The 20956-nt window shown below is 36.4% G+C and overlaps 1 protein-coding gene across 1 annotated transcript in view; it reads right to left on the reverse strand.

The window, feature by feature from the left end:
- Positions 1-20623, reverse strand: part of LOC102842562 (protein BTG3-like) — a 33787-nt gene extending 13164 nt beyond the window's left edge. The window contains exons 1-3 of the mRNA XM_006873156.1: positions 20451-20623; positions 15111-15248; positions 8302-8503 (exon numbers count right to left, since the gene is read on the reverse strand). Coding sequence (XP_006873218.1) covers positions 8302-8503; positions 15111-15248; positions 20451-20623 — 513 coding nt within the window. The remainder of the gene's footprint in view (positions 1-8301; positions 8504-15110; positions 15249-20450) is intronic.
- Between the last annotated feature and the right edge of the window lie 333 nt (positions 20624-20956).

Here is a 20956-nt window from a genome sequence, read left to right on the forward strand (position 1 = left end):
TTTAAACAATACAAAATCTTTCATTAAAAATCCCGAAGACTAAAACTGACATTTCAGAAATTAATAAAACATTTAAAGAATAAAGGAGCAGATTTGAAGCAATGGAAGCCTGGATTAGTAATCATGATGATGAGTCTCTTAATATAAGTATGCTAGAAGAATGAAAAAATTCAAAGAAAGTCTAAAAATTACTGGGAACACAATGAAGAACAACAACTTAGGGTGATTGGAATTTCAGAACAGGAAGAGATAATAAAAAGCACAGTGGAAATTGTCAGAGTTGTTGGAAAAGCACTTCCCTGACATCACAAAAGCTGAGAATACAAGCCTGCAAGAAGCTGAACGAACCTCAAACAGGATAAGATCCCAAAAGAAAATCACCAAGTCACATAATCAAACTTTCAAAAACCAAAGGCAATGAAAGAATCCTGAGAGCAGCTAAGGAAAAACGAAGTTACCTACAAAAGAGAATCAGTAAGTTTAAACTCTGATTTCTCAACAGAAACCATGCAAGCAAGAAGGCAACGTAATGACACCTCAAAAACTCTGAAAGCTGAAAGATAAATAAACTGTCAACCAAGCAAAGCTGTCCCTCAAATACAACAGTGTAATTACGATAGTTCCTGGTAAAAGGAAATTAAACAAATTTGTAATGACCAGATCAACTTCATAAACAACACTGAAGTTCTTTGGACTGAGAAACAGCAGGCAACAACCTGAGACTAGCACACATAACAATCACACCCAGAACTCGATCTAGACATAGAAAAATGTACATCTTTTACGCAAAAATAAAATAAACTTACAAAACTGAAAACAAGAAACCAGAGATATCCATTTATAATGAAGCCACCAACAAAGCAAAAAGGACTAGTGTAGATACAGAACTTCCAAATGGCAAGGAAGTCATGTAGAGTTCGAGATCAAATAGACTACTTACTTTAAGAAGGAAAAATATTAATTAAAAGGTAACTTCACAGAAAAGTAATGCATCTTGGTCAAAATTAAGAGGAAAATCAGAGGTTTAGTAAACAGTAACACAACAGAAAGGAAAATGAACTGAAAACCCACAAAACAAAATGAATGCAGCACAGAAAATTATGTGGAACAAAGAAACTAGCAGCACCACACACAAAAAACCACACAGCTTAGGAATTATGATGACAGAACAATTCATCATAAACCGGTCTTCAGCCTGTAACTGATTGGATTTACTAAAAGGGGAGTCAGAATTTGCCCAGGGAAATAGGCTTCTTGTTAAGCCTTTGTAGTGTATGGGGCCTTTGGTGGAATCCTGAGGCCCACCCAGAATCTTCTGAATTGGAACATTCCTACTTGAAAAGACATGCAGACCAACCCAGAACTGCTGGGAGAACAGAAGATTCCAACAGAAAAGAAAGATCTGCAGATAAAAAGCAGACTGTTTGCCTGTTTAAATTTTAAGCAAGCTGTTTACTTTGGAGACATCAAGGCAAGAAAAACCAGTCCATCAAGGAAAATCCCCTTCTGTTAATGAAACTTAAAAGGAAACTGTGAGCAGTCTAGTATTCTCCACTGGTGACCACCAGGGTCTACTTGTTATTGGAAGTGGGGCAAATGCAGCAATGAAGACATGGCTGAGTATGACCATGTTTCACTGACACCCTTTGACCTAGATAGGAAAAAGAACTGACTAGTTTAAAATTTAGGAAGATGTGTGAACTCCTGAGCCCATGAGCAAGTCCTAGCTCCTCCTAGGTGGTAGGACTAAGAGTGAAACAGCCAGCTAGTATGAAGTACAGGGACGCATGCCTGAACTCCCAAACTTGCAGCTAGTACCCATTTGAACTAGCTTGGATGGCTAGCTGACCAGACCTTTATCAGATGAAGATAAAGATGTTTGAAACTGTGAGCAAAGTGAAAATTGCTACAATTTGATGAACTACACTTTTACTATGAATGCAACTGAGCAAAATTGAAACTGGAATGGAAGAATTCTTATAAAAAAATAAGCTTGTTTCCTCAGTGCACTGGGTTGATGTTAAGTGCCATCGAGTCGATTCCTACCCATAGCGACCCTGTATAGGGTTTCCAAGAAGCAGCTGGTGAGCTTGAACCACTGACCTTGCAGTTCAAATGACTTTGTAGTCTGACACATTAGCCCACAGTGCCACACCAGGACTCTGCACTGGGTTGATAGGGATGGGCAATTTATACATTACCTATCATAAAGGGAGGATTCCTGGTGTGCCATTGTGGGATAAACACTGGACTGTGAACCACAAGGTCAGCAGTTCAAACCTAGCAGCTGCTCCTCAGGGTCACCAGGAGTCAGAACCAACCTGATGGCACTTAACAACAACAAGTGGGGATGGCATAAAGGAATGAAGTGACTGATTTACAAGCTTACATGAGTGTGCTTAGTTTCAGAACGAAGGGGGTAAGGTAGAATTCCACTGAATAGTTTCCCTCTTTTCCAGAAGAATCTGGTGTAAGGGGGTGGGGGATGATGGTGATAGTATTTAATGATTCAGTTGTGAATAACTACTAGGATCAAATATTGATTCTCACAAGTGTAATTATATAATATGTGCAACTATAAGGTGGGAGTAATCTTTCATTTCAGGAACAGATGACCCCAGGACCATCAAGAAGGAAGAGCGTGAGATCCCTATCTAGAAAAGCGACGATAGCAGAGGTGATGGCAATAGAGACACAGAGCAGCTGTGGGCTCTGGGTCCATGGACTGAGTAAGGCTGTGTGCCCGTGGGCAGGAGACTGGCTTGCAGAATGTATCCTTTGGACACTTAAATGCATATATATATATTTTGTTTTGTATGTGCACAACAAATGTATTTGTTTTGTTCATTTGTGAAATATATAAATGGGGAGCCACAGGGAGGAAGTTAAGATAACTCTTGTTGGAGGGGATTGTAATCAATGAGATGAAACAAAGTATATAATTTTAATATGAAGCTTATGATCTTGTTTTTAAACCTACACTCAATTCACAACAAAAAACTTAGGAAGAAACAGAAAAAAGAAAGAAATCAAATCATGTACTACATTAAGCAAATCTGCTTTTAAAGTGTTATAGAGCCAAGATAATCAGTTTGAGGACTAAGATGCACCTGATCCAAGTCATGGTATTATCAATTGCCTCATTTGTATGTGAAAACTAGACAATGAATAAAGAGGACTACATTAGAATCTATGTATTTGGATTATGTTGTTGGAGAAGAATCCATGGACTGCCAGAAGAACAACCAGCCCAAATGTAACAACTGTGAGGATGGCACAGGACAGGGCAGTGCTTCATTTTGTTGTGCATAAAGTCGCTATGAGTCAGAGCCAACCCGATGGCACCTAACAACAATATAGCAAGCAAAATACATGATAAAGTAAAGAAGTTGAACCAGATTTCAAAGGGCATTATCAAGGAGACAAGATAAAGGATTTTAACGAAATGTGCAAAGACCAGAAGTTAGAAAACCAACAGGGAAGAACACACTTAGCATATTTCAAGCTAAGAGAACCTAAGAAAAAATTCAAGCCTTGATTTGAAATACTGAATGAAGGATTCTGTGGGTAAATATTGAAAGACGCAGGAAGCATTGAAAGATGGTATAATACAGTCACTGTACCCAAAAGCATTTGCTGACGTTCAACCATTTCAGGAGGTAGTATATGGTTAAGAACCAATGGTACTGACAGATGTACAAGTTACACTGAAGGTGTTAGTGAAAAACATGCTCTAGGGACTGATGTAATACTAACTGAAATACTACAACAAATGAATATACAGGCTTACTCATCTACGCCAAGTAATCTGTAAGATCGCTAACTAGAAGAAATCCACATTTGTGCTCATTCAAAAGAAAGGCAGTCAAATGGAATGTGATAATGATGAAAAAAATATCATGTTAGCAAAATTTTGCTAAAGCTAATTAAAAGCTGGCTGTAATGGTACATCATCAACAGGGGTCTGCCAGACATTTAAGCCAGATTCAGGACCACAGTCTCAGGGAATACCACGGTTAATTGGCATAACATAGTCCACAAAGACAATGTTCTAATGTTCTACATTCTACTTTGGTGAATAGGACCTTAAAAGCTCAGGCGTGGCCATCTAAGGCTCTACTACTGGTCTTTCCATGTAAAAAAAAAGAGTGATAAAAATTGAAGCTGCTTGGAATCAATGGACTGATGGAACATGTGAACTTACGTCTCACCCAACTAGATGGTATACAGCTACGGCTACCACTACCAACTGCTCTGAAAGGAATCACATTAGAAGGTTCTAGATAGAATGGGAGAAAATGTTAAACAAAACTCAAAATTATAAAAAAGACCAGGCTTACTGGTCAGAAAGAGACTGTAAAAACACTAGACAATGGGTCTCAGCTACCCTGTAGGTCTGGAACAGAACTTAACACTCATGGCCCAATTTTCAGGCAAGCAGTAGATAAACTTATATAGGGGGACACTAGTAAGGTATGCTCACCATGGAATGGTCAACCATTCAAGATCAAAAGGGGAACATTTACTTAAGGACTAAGTTCAGAAGGGTGGGGAAGGAGGGCAGAATGGAATAAGATACATAGGGAGGAAAGGAAGTAACTGTTGGCATACGGAACAGATTGCAATCATTGAGACAAGACAAAGTGTATAATCTGTTGAATGTTAAAACTGATGATTTGCTGTGCAAGCCCTGCTGAAAAGTTGCCTGGTTTATACACACATACATTCATACATAAATATATATATATATATAGTTAAGTGCCGTCAAGTTGGTTGAGACTCTTAATGGCTCTGTATAGGGTTTCCAAGGAGCAACTGGTAAGCTTGAACCACTGACCCCACAGTGCCACACTATGTTTAAATTTTTTATTGTGAATTAAGTAAAGGTTTACAGAGCAGAACATCAGTTTTATATTTAACAAAAATCATACACTTTGTTTCACTATATGGTTGTAATCCCTCCATGTACAACAGTTAACAGCATTTACCACTATTCATTTTTACTGCATTCCTTTCTCTCTTGCTAGCTTCATCTTTCCTCTGCTAACCTCCCTCTTGTATACTGCCTGCCCTGTCACCCATGCTAACATGTTTACCCTCTAGCCCATGAATAAATTTCCATTATCCCCCACTTCCACATAACTAACATAGGTTGTTTCTTTTATCAAAACTGTTTAACTTTTACAACATTGGCCTCATACAATGCTTGTCCTTTTGAGATTGACTAATTTCGCTCTGCAACAATGTCTTCCAGGTTCAACCATGTCATGAGATGTTTTCAAGATTCATTATTCTTTGTTTTGCAGTATTCTACTGTGTATTATGTACTTTTGTTTAACTATTTTTCTGTCGATGGGCACTTTTGCTGTCTCCAGCTTTTTGATATGCCTCTTGTAGACAGCATATTGAAGGACCTGTTTTCTTAATTATTTTGTTCTTTATGTCTCTTGACTGGTACATTTAATCCATTATGTTCAATGTAATTATCAATGGTTATGAATTGATTGTTGTCATTTTACTTTGTTTTTTTTATGGTGCTGCTGGATTCTTTGTTCCACCTAATTTTCTATGCTGAGTTCAATTTATTTGTGGGTTTTCTTGTCATTCTCAAGACATTTCAAGTTCTGTTGTGTTAATGTTTACTAGGATTTCTGGTGTGGTGCTGCAGGTTGGCATTGGACTGCAAACCAGTCCAACAGTTCAAACCCACCAGCTGCTCCTCGGAAACCCTATACAGGGTTGGTATGAATTAGAACTGATTCAATGGCATATAACAACATTTACTAAATCTGATTTACCTTTTTAAATTTTGATGTGTAGATGTATTATTTTTCTTTGATGTTACCCTGTAATTGATTTTTCGTCATTTGAAAGCTCTGTATCTACACTATTACTTCTTTTTGTTTTGTAGTTGGCTTCATTATACACTGATATCTCTGGTTCCCTATTTTCAGTCTCATAGGCTTAGTTTACTTTATGTACCTGTATATCTGGATTGAGTCCTGGGTGGTGGTATCTTGTAAAGTAATCTCAGGTTGTTGTACATATGCTATTGTTGGTTCTCAGTTAAAAGGACACAGTTTAGTACTTTTTGCAAAGTTAGTACAAATTTCTTTAATTTCTATTTATTAGGAAATGTCCTAATTTCATCATCATATTTGAAGGGCAGCTTTGTTGGGTTTATGATTCTTGGTTGGCAATCATTTTCGTCCAGGGTTTTACTGCCTTCTTGCCTGCATGGTTTCTGCTGAGAAATCAGAGCTTCGTCTTACTGGTTTTCTCCTTTGTAGGTAACTTTTGTTTTTTCCTGAGCACTCTCAGGATTCTTCTTTGTCTTTGATTTTGGAAAGTTTGATTGTTATATATCCTGGTGATTTTCTTTTAAGATCTATTCTTTATGGGGTTCATCTCATCTTTCATGATGTTAGGGAAGGTTTCTTCCAATCAATAACTCTTAGACAATTTTCTCCAGGTTTTGTGTTTTCAGAACTTGAAATGCTGATCACCCGTTAGTTGTTCCTCTTCATGGTGTTCCCCATAATTCTTACACTCTTTGGATTTTTTTCATTTGTTTTACTAATTGCTCTTCCAGCATGCTAGTACTGACAGATTTATCTGCAAGCTCACTAATCTGGGCTTACATTGCTTTGCATCTACTCCTTTGCCCTTTCAATGTACTGTCCATTTCTGAGATCTTAATCTTTTAGATTTCAAATCCCAGACTCTATATTGTTTCAAATTTGCATTTGTTTTGTTAGTTTTTTCTTGTAGCGTTTTCCTGAATTCTTAACTTTTTATTGTGTCTTCCTTAATCTTTGTACCAACCCTTTGTAGGTACCTAATTACAATTTTTTTAAAAAATTATTTTCCAGTTAGTTTTAGTGTCTTTTCTTCTTCATAAATATATTTTGGCTTTGCATCTTGGCCATTTGATTGAGTCATTCTCTCTTTTCTTCCTGTGAGCTAAATTGTCTGTTGACTCTGGGGCATTGTGAATTTGTTGTATTTGTTAAAACAAACATTGCAGTTGTTGGATGAGAGGGGAGAAATTTCTGGGGGACTCTGAAATCTTCTGAAATTGAAATTTCTGAAATTCAAGAAACTTACAAGGCAGTTGTGGAATGGATGTGATGGCAGAGTTCCTGGTCCTAGATGGAGTTCCTACAGGCTTTGGTATTATCTCAGGGCACTCAATCCAGAAGTAGTTCATGGGGCCATTAATGGAGCTGGTTTAAATGTCTATTAGGAGGCAATGTGACTGGTTAAATGCTAGTCTTGTGGCTCTGTGGGTTTTGTAGGTCTGGAACCAAGCTCACCCAGGCACCAAAGCAGCACACCAAAGTGGCATAGCTCTGAACTCCTAGAGAGTAAGGTCTGGGCTGTGGGTGAATTAGGGTGGGAATGGATGGCCACACTTCTGGTTACCAATGAAGTGTGGGAAAAAAGAAGAACTTATACCTTACCTTATCCATCACCCAAAAGGATCTCTCTGCAAGACCTCCCTCCACTGCAAAAGTTGTTCACAGGTTGTTGAGCCATGTCTAATCAGTCGTTCCCTAGTCAGTCTCCATTGTCATGCCTCCTCGGCCACTCTTCCCAGGAATCACTCTATCTACTTTTCTAACCTTTCTTCTGAATTTCAAGGTACCAGAATTTTTATCTGTTTTCGGTTTTGTAGAGGGTCCCTGTAGTGCCTATGATGCCTAGTCTGCCATCTAGCTGGAAGTGATGTATTTTTTAACATGTTTTATTATAGCTGTGGTTACAGTGGTCAAGATATTTTTAAAACATATTAAATGTTTTTTGGTATGTGGGTACAAAATAAGTAACTGAATGAGTGCAAATGCATGCATACTAGCTATAAGACTTCAGCTGTTAAAGTAGAGGAAAACATTGATTTAGCTTCAGTTAAAAAATTAAATAAAATATAATGTTTTTCTTTAATCAGAAAGGTATTAGAAGTGTTAAGAACTGCAAGAAATCAATGTTAATATTTGAATAAAATAAAGAATGTTAACATATCAAAAATTTTTTTATCATCACAATTTTTCTATCCTTTGCCACACCTATTTGAAATAAATTTACCTGAGCTACTAGATAATAAAACAGACCTTTGATTAAGTGACCCAGGATGTCTATTTACACGTCACAGGTCCAGTTTCCCTTTAGTGTAAGAAAGCAAAGCCAAGAACTGCAATCTAGAATCTCAAATCAAAAATAGTGAGCAACATGAGCAGGGCTCCTAGAGTAACCGAGTAATCCTTGCTCATGTTCTTCAATATGGGTCCGTTTCCTGGTTACCTGGTACACGGGACTGGGGGTTGCAGTCTCTGAGTTGGTTTTAACTTCCTTACTGGTTTCTTCATCTGAAGAAGAGGATCCTGAATGATAATCAGAGGTAACCTTATCAAGGGCCCTGGTAACTTTCTTGGAGATTTCATCCTTGTTCTCATCCTCATGTTCAAAGCTGGCAACAATGAAGGCATTGTTTTTCTCTCCATACCTAAGCATAAAATAAAATACTTAACAAATATTGAAGCCACTTCAAAAAGGCAAGAAATATCAATAAAAACAATTCAACAAGTCTGGACATGCTACTGGACTGAGGCAAGGAGACATCCTAGGACTTGACCCAATACATTTTATATTCCATACCCAACTACATACATGCCAGCTAATAAACTACAATTTTCTCCTTGTGGTCCCCCTGAGGACAAATCAAAAGAATTCCTGCTAGACTTTCAGTTCATACATGCATGAGTTTATTTCAAACAAAACATGTTAAAGTATATTCTAGTGATCAGTAAGTAGATGGCCGCATATGTTCTCTTAGTAATACACTTGGTTTAGATTCCTATGTTGTTAAGTGCCACTGAGTTGGTTCCAACCCAAAACGACCATGTATAGGGTTTCCAAGGAGCAGCTGGTAAGCTTGAACCGCAACCTTGTGGTTCAAACTGACTGTGCAGTCCAGTGCATTAGCCCACGGAGCCACACCAGTCTCCTTGTTGTTGTTAAGTTCCATCGGGTCGGTACCGACTCATAGCGACCTTATGAACAGCAGAAGGAAACACTGCCCGATCCTGGGCCAGCCTCACTACTGTTGCCACACTTGAGTCCATTGATGCTGCCACTGGCCAATCCATCTCGCTGGGGTTCTTCCTATTTTTCTCTCACCCTCCACCTTACCAAACATGACATCCTTCTCCAGTGACTGTCCCCTCCTGACAATATGTCCAAAGTATGAGAGATGAACTTTGGACATCCTGGTCTCTAAGGAGCACTCTGGCTTTAAAATCAGCATTTTTTTTGCCATGGGGGACAGAAAAAAACCAAACCAATTATTTTGAGGTCAGGGCTAATTATCAAACGTTTTAACAAAACTCAAGTGGACTTCTTCCAAAGCACTGAAGTTTGCAACCAGTTATTAGAATGTTACCTTATATAAAACAACAGTTTTTAGGTAGATCAAATGTTAAGAAAGGTCAGGATGACATAAAAAATAACCCAAAAGGCCTATGACCATCAGCCTTTACAAATCAAATAACTGTGGCTCAAGTCCAGAAACTGATGGAAGACTGTAGAATGACAATTTATGCACTAGCTAATAGGGTTGGGATCTCACATAATCAAGCATTTTCAATTTTAAGTGAAAATCATGGCCTCAGAAAGCTCTCAACTTGATGGGTGCCAAAAGTGTTATGCAAACACCAGTGAGTGCAAAACACAGGCCTTTCCATCACTCTTTTAAACAATATCAAAGTCAATGAAGACACTTTTATGAATTGAATTGTAACCAGGGATGTCTTTGATTTACCAGTATGATCCAGAGAGAAAGTTCCAATCAAAACAGTGGTTTCTGAGATTTGTTGGGCCAGTTAAATTCAAGACAGAGGTTAGCTCAGAAAGTTATAACAACTGTTCTCTGGGATCCCAAGGGAATAACCTTTATAGATGTTCTCGAGGGACACAGGAAAATTATGGGAGCTTATTAGAAAAAGTTTTTAAGAAAATTAAAAACTGTATTGATGAGAATTAAGAATTAGACCAGGAACATTGTGCAGAGGAATGTTTTTTCCCAGTATAACAATGCACTGTTCATTCTTGGAGAGTACTAAGAGTTGTCCTAAGAGAATTTAATTGAAAATCTTATACCATCCACCCTAAAGCTCTGGTCTTGCCACTTCAAACTTCTTCTTTGTTCCTTAAGCTCAGACAACATATAAAAGGAACATAATTTATTTGAGTACCTCAGGGAAGCCAAAACTTGTATTTTGACACAGTGTAAATTAAAGAGTACAGAATTCTTTGGGGAAGGGTTTTTATTGTTATTAAGTGTCATTGAGTTGGTTCTGACTCATAGCAATGGGGTTAGAAAAATGGAAATCACCTACCTTCAGAATTATGTAGACCTAAATGGAGGATGTGTCAAGAAACAATAGCTCTGCACTTTGGTATTTTTGTTTAATAAAGGTTTCTATGATTTTGTAATATTACTTTTTTTTTTCTTAAGGGGCACTAGTAGCATAGTGTTTATGAGTCAGTCTGCTTAACCTTAAGGCCAACAGTTAGAAACTACCAGCTGTTCCGTGGGAGAAACATGAGGCTTTCTGCTCCTGTAAAGATTTAGAGCCTTGGAAACCCTATGCAGAACTGCTAGGAGTCGGAACCAACTCAAGGCACACAACCACCACCACCTCGTATTTAAATACAAAGAAAAGTGACCCATTCTCTTTCCCAATTATCTTTCTTTTCTACTGCCTCCTCACAAAAAAATAATTAAGATTTGTATATTCTTTGATGTTGGTTTCACAGTAAAACTTTTTAATGTGTTTTAAATTAGTCCTTCTAATGTATATCTTAGTAATTCAAATCACAAATTACCATACATTGCTTATAAAATTAACTATCACCAAGATAAAATAAAAATACACTTGTGTTTCTACATCCACACCAACAAAAAATGAGAACATATGCAATTAGTTCTAAGAGAATTAAAGGACAAAATATTACTGTTGAGTAAAATAAAAGGTTTTATATTTAAGTTATATTGTCTGTCTTATAAATATTAAGATAACTGCTCACCCTTATCCTTTCAAAATATTTTGGAGCTTGGTTAAAATATAAAACAATTCTATGATGTGGGAAAATGGCATAATGAACAATAGTTTTTATTCACAGAACAAAGGAAAATCCCACAAATCTGTTTAAATAGATTACATAATATAAACATTATGGAACAATTTCTAGAAAAAAGGAAATTAGTTGTTAAGCAGTTCTTACACAACATGCAATTAAAGTTAGAAGCAAAGTGATTCTAAGTTTAAAAACAAGTATGTGGAAATAATGCCAAGCTTTTAATTTAATAGAAAAATAGGGTTTACTGATATTAGTTTCAATCTCAAAATAACTCGTCTCAGATTATCTGTGTCAGGATGATTTTATCTATGATAAAGCAAAATACCTGACTGCTATTAAAGCTTTTAAGGAGTTCTGGTAGCGTAGTGGTTACGAATCGGGCTGCGAACCTTGAGGCCAGCAGTTCGAAACTACCAGCCGCTCCACGGGAGAAAGATGAGGCATTCTGCTCCCGTAAAGATTTATAGCCTTGGAAACCCTGTATAGGGTCACTATGGGTCAGAACCGATTCGACGGCACTTAACAACAACAACAACAATTAAAGCTTTTGAAAGTTTATATGGAAGTCAAGTAGTTTTCCCAGATAATTTTTATTTCTTTATATAGCTGTGCTGTCTTCCATTTCAACAGGTTGGAATAAATACTACCCAAATATGATACATAGCTCTCTTTCCTATTCCTTTTCAGTTTAATTCATAAAGGAAGGTACTGCTGAATGGTAGAAAGATCAGTGGACATGTATCTGGTCTGGCTTTACTGCACACTAGTTCTGTAACCAGGAGTCAAACCATTTAATCTCTTTAGGTCTGTTTTCTATTTGCTGGGTTAGGAAGATTGAGCAGATTCAATGCTTGTTGCTTTTTGGCTAGAGATGCTTCTTAGATGATTGTTGAACAATTGTGCGAGTTCCTCACAATACAGCATGTGTGCATTATAATTCAAAGCTTACTTAGAGTAGGGTTTTAGCAATGGAATTTTACTCTTCCTTCCTCTATATGGTTTTAAAGACTAAATATAATCAAAGGTTAATCCATGCTAATGCTAGAATATTAACCGTGAGTTTAGGCGTAATTTCATCTTTGCTCAGTAGGTTCTCCATCTTGCCCTTTGTAGTGTTCTGATATGATGGTCCTCTCCATGCTAAGTGAAGCTGCTAACTTGTTACCATAATATTAGAATGGGGAGTTGATTCCTTAGCATTAGGAGTAAGCAACTTTAGTATGTTTCCATTTATTCAATAACACACTGTTCAAACATTTGTTAATTTGAAACGTTACATTTAATACTCTGTATCAGGTGGAAAAAACGCTGCAGAAATTATAAAAGAAAAAAAAAGTTTTGTAAAATATGTTGAATATATAAGGAAGCTATTAGCTATTCTCCAGTCTTGTCACCATGGGAAAAATCTGTCATCTGTTCTATATCCTCCAAATATTTAAGTAAGTAATACCCTTTTTGACTACATGGAACTTTGCATCCTTCACTTTATCCTGATGAAGTAAGTCTACAAAGAATGTTCTTCCTGAGTGCATCGTAAGTTTTTTTTTTTTTTTTTTCCATAACATTTACTTAGTCTCTAGTATACCAGTAAGTTAGTATCTTCTAACCACTCTCAGACATATTATATAATGTCTTTGCTTTCATTTTCAGAATAATTATCTTTCCATTTTTGGTCCAAAACCACCTCATAATATCACTATTTGTCTATTATAATAATCACTTCTATTCAATTGCTAGCAAGTCTTTCTTTTTGGGATTTAGTAATCAAGTGAATGTGACCCTATATTCTGAAAATGACTTCTATTAGCTGTGAAAAAACAAGATCATAACACAACCAATTTTTTGAAAAGTCTTAAATCAAAAACCAAATTACTAGAAGGCTGCTGAATGCAAAGATCTTAAAAAGCACATGAAAGTATGATAGTTTGTCAATATCTGCCATTATCAAGTAATGTAGTATTCACTAAGTAGAACGTCTGTATAACTAAAGCTTTTATCTCAGGTGCCAATACTTATTTTAAGTAGTTAAAAATATATGCCCAAAATGTATATATAGTACCTGACTTCTTAAACATCACTAGGCATAAAACCTTTTCATTGGTGACTAAGGATCATTACATAAATATTAACTGTGTGATAATACATTAGCTTCTTTACTTCTACCTCTATGTCAGACTATATAATATCTTTTTGTAACTTTATGAGTACTGTGAACAGCCTTCTTCAAATGCAGCTTCTAATCTTTTATGGGATGAGAAATTACACAGTAACTTAAAGAACTCTGTGTTAAGAGTCAATAGGATCTAAGTGAGGGCCTAATAAAAAAGTAAGCAATTTAATATAGTAACTTCATGATAGCTATTTCTTGTGAACTGGGGTACTAGGCTAGGGTTCAATAATCAAAGTATCCAAGCCTGACCAATTTAAGTTCAGTGTTTAGTTAGTCCTAGAATTTAAATATATTTGACTTTCTCAGACCTAAACTTGAGATGGTTTACTTTTTCTACCTAAGAAATGATGGAGAATCTTCACCTCCATAAACCTCTACTTCCTAGTCCAGGTTTCCCAAAGTCATGAGCTTACACCAACAGCAGTAAAATCAAATAGTAATAACAATGAATGATTCTGAAGAAATTCCACATGTGTCAGCATATCCATGTATTTGACACTTAAGTGCCACTGTTGAATATCATGTTAAAGTCTGTTACCATCTCTGGAACACTACATCAGAAAAGCACTGCTACTACAGTCAACAGAGGAGAGGCCACTAAAGGAACAGAAATCACTTGCAAGGGCTCTATTACTAAGTTCATCCTGGAAAGTACTTCCTACCTTGTAACTTGACCAACCACCACTTATTTTTTCCCACCCAACTCAAGTACCACCTACACAGAGGCACCTTTCTTGACCCAAGTCCTTTACCCCTATGTAATACTTCATTCTTCTATATTATACCTGTCACACTTCTATTCAATTGCTAGTAAGTCTTTCTTTTGGGCGTTTAGTAATCAAGTGAATGTGCAGCCTGTATTCTGAAAGTGATTTCTATTAGCTGTGGAAAAACAAAATCATCTCATAACCAATTTTTTGAAAAATCTTAATCATGCACAAAATTACTAGAAGTCTGCTGAATGCAAAAATCTCCTTAAAATAAACATCAGATCAAAGTACGGTAGTTTGTCATTATCTGCCATCATCAAGTAACGTAGTATTCACTTAAGTACAATGTCTATAAAGCTTTTATCTCTAGGGCCAATACTTACATTGCACCACCTGCTACTGCATTTCATACATGTTTCTATTATAGCACAAATCAGAGTAAACTGTAGTTTGCTTATCCGTTCTTCTTTCTTATTGCATATATTCTGAACTATCTGAAAGTAACTATTTTTGAAAATATTTTCTATTTTTGAAAACCCCACAACTCAGAGTTGTGGTCTAAAATGAATGTTTTTTGAACGGATGGAGTTCAAACAGATTTTACAGCTATACTCATCTTTTACAATTCTGCTCATTAGGAAACGAGATAAAATAGTTCCTATTACGAAAACATCACTGTCACTTAAAAACCAAAAAAGAAAAAAAGGGGTCAGAGAAGTAGAAACAGAGACAGAAACCAACCAAGTTATTCCTCTGTGTTATTTGGGATTAGCTTCCTCCCTAAGTTGTAGGAAAAGGGACAAATAAAAGATGCTAATTTAAGAATACTCTAGGTGTCTAAATTCTACTTGTTATATATATAAAATAAGTTTCTTGCCCACCACCAGATTCTCAGTGTCTTCAGCTGCAAAACAGAAATGTGAGCAATCATTCATTTATTCACCATCACCTCCAGAAGAGTGCATAATAAAATTTACCTCTAACAAAGCCAAAACACTAGTTTCTGGTTGTAAAGATACGCAAGCAAGCAGTGCCTGAGAACATTTCACATATGATCAGTTTTAGCACAGTAATCAGATTTGAGAACTCACCGACAGCACACTTCACATGGATCCACCCAAAGGGTGAGCTCCTTTGGCAAGCCCAGGTCACTATACAAGATGCAGCTGTTTTCACAGGCTTTCAGGACATCAGGATCAACTCTCTGAAACTTATTGACACGAATGCATCTGTAACAAAATAAAGCTATATTGATGGATTTTAACTTAATTGCACACACATCTATTTACAGCTACTAATATTTATCAGAAGGAGCTCTGGTAGCGCAGTGGTTACGAATCGGGCTGCGAACCCCAGTCAGCAGGTCGAAACTATCAGCTGGTCTGGGAGAAAGATAAGGCTTTCTGCTCCCATAAATATTTACAGCCTCGGAAACCCTATACAGGGTCGCTATGAGTCAGAACCGACTCCACGGCACATCACAACAACATTTATCTGAGGAGCACTGGTAATGTAGTAGTTACAAGTCGGGCTGCTAACTTCAAGGTCAGCAGTTCAAAATTATCAGCCATTCAGCGTGAGAAAGATGAGGCTTTCTGCTCCCATAAAGATTTACAGCCTTGGAAACCCTATACAGGGTTTCTATGAGTCAGAACTGACTCTACACCACCAACACCATCACCAATATTTGGCAGAGTATGTAAATAAAACAATTCCCCTGTAGAGAACTCAGACTTATATCTGTCCTGATTGGGTAAGAAATATAAACAGGCAAAAAGGCAACATCAACAAAACTACCCAGTTTAGTGGAAAGAGGGCATCTATGTGAACCATACAAATCACGAACTGATGATGCTACTTCATATTACTCAGAGATTATCCAAACTCATATGTACATGAAATGAATTAGTATGATATGAAATTACTTAGAACTCTGAAGGTAAAAATTTTTCTAGGTCAAGTTCATATATAATAAAATTGCCAACTAACAAAGTCTTCAGTCCATGTTTTAAATATTTAAAAATTCTTATGGCAAGTTTTGATCTATCATTACCTTGCTTTTATATACCAGATAATAAAACATTAAAAAAGATGCCCTTTACTGAGAACTATTTTATAAATATAAAAATAGACAAGGCCATAGAACCATTCAACTCACATCATACATATTTAAGACCAAAATATAATCCTGAAGTTACTGGTTTTTCTCATTTAACTTCATAGTTATCAAAGACTCTTTTGTCAAAATTTAAAATTTCTACACCAAAAGCCTCTTCTATTACTTTTTATTTTTTAATTTAATAAATACTATATCTAATGGAATGCCAAGATGGAAAAGTATATGTAAAAATAAGCATTCTATTTAGTTAAGAAAAAGGCAACTACAACAGGAAAGCATTTACTGGCAAAGATCTATTATACTACTTACTACTAGAAAAGCAACTAAGAAAACCTTAGTTGGACTGAGCACAACCCAAAACCAAACCCACTGCAATCAAATCAATTCTGATTCATAGCAACCCTATATAGGGTTTCTGAGACTGTAAATCTTTATGTGTGCAGTCTCAAGCCTTCTCCCAAGGAATGGCTGGTGGGTTTGAACTGCCGACCTAACTCCCAACACTTATCCCACAATGCTGCCATCAGGGCTCCTTCGGCTTCAGTATTAATCAGTACTAAATTTACTAGCCAGCAAACCTAGTACTGGAGTCCTATACGATAGGATAAGCATTGGATGGCTAACCACAAGGTCAGCAGTTCAAAGCCACCAGGTTGTTTCTATCAGGGTTGCTATGAGTTGGAACCTACTTGATTGCATTTAACAACAACAATAAAATGTACTACTTAATTACAAGGTGAATTTAGGTAAGTTATTTTGTTTCTTCCTCAGACTTTGTTATAAAATAAGAAAAATACAAGTAAATAGACAAACAACTATACCATAAAACATAGTGCTCTCTCAATGGTATTTAATGTTAATAAACAATAAATAATTTTAACTTAATTTCAATTTTTGTTAAAAGCAATGAAAAATTTTTTTTTTAAGATGGCTAACAATAAATGTAGAGTTCTGGTGTGGTGCTGTGGCTTAATGCACTGGACTGCAAGTTCAGCTTGAACCACAAGGTCGGTGGTTTAAGCTCACCAGTGGCTCCTCGGAACCCTATACAGGGTCATCGCTATGAGTTGGAATCCACTCGACGGCACTTAATGACAACAACAATGTTGTTGTTGTTGTTATATGCCGTACGACTAATAGCGACCCTGTAAAGGATTTCCGAGGCTGTAAATCTTTAAGGGAGCAGAAAGCCTCATCTTTCTCCCGCGGAACAGCTGGTAGTTTCAAACTGCTGACCTTTCGGTTCGCAGCCCCATTCGTAACCACTATGCCACCAGAGCTCCTTAATGACAACAACAATAAATGTTTCAAAATAATAATATTAACTCTACAACAGATAGTTTTCTAAATGCTTTGCATGTATCAACTCTTTAATTCTTACAAATACCACAAGTTGTTGTTAAGTACGGTGGTCAGGTCGGTTTTAACTCATAGCAACCCTATAGTTTCCAAGGAGCAGTTGAAGGCTAAGAACCACCAACCTTGTGGCTAGCAATCCAGTGCTTACCCTACAGAGCCACTCCAAGACTCCTCACAAATTGTTGATGCTGCTGTTGTTAAGTGCCATAGAGTTGATTCTGACTCATAACGACCATTTATAGTGTTTCTAATGAGGGACTGGTGAGTTTGAACCGCAAACATATTGCAGTTAACATTATCCTCAGTAATGAAAAAGGACACAGAGAAAGTTTAAGTAAATTGGCTCAACATCACAAAAGTAGTGGTTGGATCCAAGGTTTGAATCCAGGCTATCTGACTCCAAAATTCATGTTCTGAAACAGTACCCTATTCTGTGTGGTGCTGTGAGTTAATGCACTGTACTGCAAAGTTAGTGTGAATCACAGTGTCAGCAGCTCAAGCTCACCAGTTGTCCCTTGGAAACCCTATGCAGGATATCTCTATGGATTGAAACCAACTCAACGGCACTTAACAACATGTTATGTAAGATGTCACTTGGTCCTATTTAGAAAATGTTCCTAGGCTACATAGCGACACAGTATAGGGTTTCCAGGGAGCGGTTGGTGCGTTTGAACTGAAGACCTTGTAGTTCAAACCAACTTTGCGGTCCTGCACTTATCCTACAGCACCAGATGATGCAAAAGTCCATGGATCCCAGGAGTGAAATCAGCTAAGGAGTCCTGGTGTGGTGCTGTAACATAAGTATTGAACTGCTAATTGCAAAGCTGGTGGTTCAAACCCACTAGCTGCTCCTCAAATACCCTATATATGATCACTATGAGTAAGAACTGACTTGACAGCACTTAGCAGCAACAAAGTTAAGGGGATAAACAATAAGGTGTATTATGTTCTTATTTACAAAGAGGGTGATGATGGCTATAAGCTTTATATGAAAATACAGGTGCTTTAAAGAGACTTTGCTTCAACAAAATTTGTTTACCTTATACATTTCATCCTGTTTCATCACTCTATATATTGTTACTACTTATCCATTAACTTCTCTTCAAAACCAAGAAGTTACACAAGAAAACCTATCATTTCTCTAATGTTGACAGTTGAATTGTTTCCAGTTTTTGCAATTATAAAGTGTAAGAAACATCCATATTCATAACATACTTGTCTGCGTTTCTAATTATGCTTCTGAATAGTTTCTAGAGATTTACTGTTCAAAGGGTATGAATATTTTTACAGCTCATGATAGTATTGCCAGATTGTGTTCCACAAGCATTCTATGCATATATGAGTATAGCTCAAAGAAACAACTTTAATTTATATGTATTTTGTAACAAAAAGAGTATTTGCAAACTTCCTATGAATTTATTAATTCCAGTTATTCCTATATCCTATTCATTTTTATAATGGTAACGACTCACCACTAAAGTCCAATAGTTTTCTACTTCAAACAGCTTCAAAATGACTCAATAATTGTACTTCTGATCACATGCCAACTTAAGCCTAACTTTTTTCTCAGGTTTTTAGAATTAATGCAAATGAAACAGTATACTGTTTGACCTTCAAGTAGTCCCTTGATAGTGTCTCCTTTTTCAATAATAGTATGGTAATTTGGTATTTCAGCTAATTTCAATTATGTCCTGCACAAAAGCCTCAACAAATCTACCTCACAAATGCTGTTCGCAGTATCAGAAATGCGATATATTGAAAAAAAAAAAAAAGTTAGAGAATAATGAGAAAATAATTTGAACCTATTTTATATAGAATATCCACATTTTTACTTTAATTTGTTATATTGTCCAATTTACTAAGAAGCTTCTTTGAATAAAAATGAAGGGGAATATACTCTGATTACTTTAATTCTTTCCTTGTCATTAGACTACAGGCTTACCTGAAATTTAGAAAATGAGAAATAAATAAATCATATTGCTCCCCTAGTCTCTGAATAATCCTGCACTGAAATACTAAAATAAACTCCTTTTTACATCAAAGCAAGGAAGTTCTAACTTGTAAAGGAAAAACTGGGCACAGCAATATGCACAAATCTAAGAAAATTTCTGTAGTTGTCACTATATCCACAACTGTTTCATTAGTATTTTTTGTGGCCACATCCACAGTTTAATAGCAAGGCATTCTCAATCCAGGTATATTTGGGAGTAAGCATGCCAGGACATGTTTTTCAGGAGCTTCCTCTTTACATTACACTGCAAATGTAACTTACAAACCAGAGTACAAAAGAGAGGTGCAAGTCAGCGTTATCTGCCCTCTCAGCACCAAAGCAGTAGTTACACTGTGGTAGACAGAAAAGTCCGTAAGAATTTGGTGTCAATTAGACCTGAGTTCAAATGCTGGAGTCACCACTGACTAGCTGTGAATCACAGCTAAGTTATTAACTTTCATCTATAAGACAGAGATACAAGTTTCTAACACAAAATTATGCATTTAAAAAGTATTCCTGGAGGTATTAAGAACCTAATATTAGATGCCTAGTAATCTTGGTTCCCTTTCTCCATAAAAACTGTTTCCTTCAAAAAACATGTAATTTATTCCTCAAAACAAGAAAATTCATTTCCCTCAATTCTTACCATAATTTAAGAGTGAGTTGCTTTTTGTTTTGTTTTTTTAAGAGTGAGTTTTATAGGGGTTCTCTAGAATTATGAAAACCATCAACTATTTTTGACACATAGAGTCAAACTATAAGCCACCAGAAGACTTGTGATCCTATGATCCTAGTGTTGGCTTCCTAAGTAGTGGAATTCTAACAACAAGCATTTGCGCTGCATTTTAACAATATAACTGTGATAGGCATGATCCAAACAATCTTCAGTCCTCTGGCTTTGCACCCATTTCAGGGATTTATTGTTCTCGTCACTTAGTCCAACTGTCCAGTCTATTCCTTTACCTGTAGGCTTGCCCTTTTGATGGCTTTTCAGGATACCAATGATTTTTATACTTTTCTTGAAGTATTAGAGTCAATTTCTCTGCAAATCTCTCAACTGCCTCTTTCTTCAACTTATCGTGCTTTCGAACTAGCCTTGTGAAAAAGAAGACAACAGCAGCAATTTCATTCTTCATCTTGCCCTGCAAAGATAAAACAAGTTATTTTTCAAAATATACAAAGTATAAAAACCGGAAGATAAAGTTCTGCAAAACATCCCTCCTTTATAACTAGCTCCCTTTCCACCTTCCAATTTTATCTTGTATTTCATTGACTTTTATTTAAAGCAGGGAACAGTCACTAATTTGCATTTATGCCATAAACTAAGTTTATAAAACACTGAAAATCTTATCACTATGCTTTATGAAGTAGTTCAGTTAAGAGAGCCCAAATTACTCCCAAGTAAAATAAAATAAAATTCTCACAGAGAAGCATTATAATAGTCTTTACCAAGTGTGTCAATATTTAGG

This window comes from Chrysochloris asiatica, unplaced genomic scaffold (assembly GCF_000296735.1).
Source record: "Chrysochloris asiatica unplaced genomic scaffold, ChrAsi1.0 scaffold00225, whole genome shotgun sequence".
Taxonomy (NCBI): Eukaryota; Metazoa; Chordata; class Mammalia; order Afrosoricida; family Chrysochloridae; genus Chrysochloris; species Chrysochloris asiatica.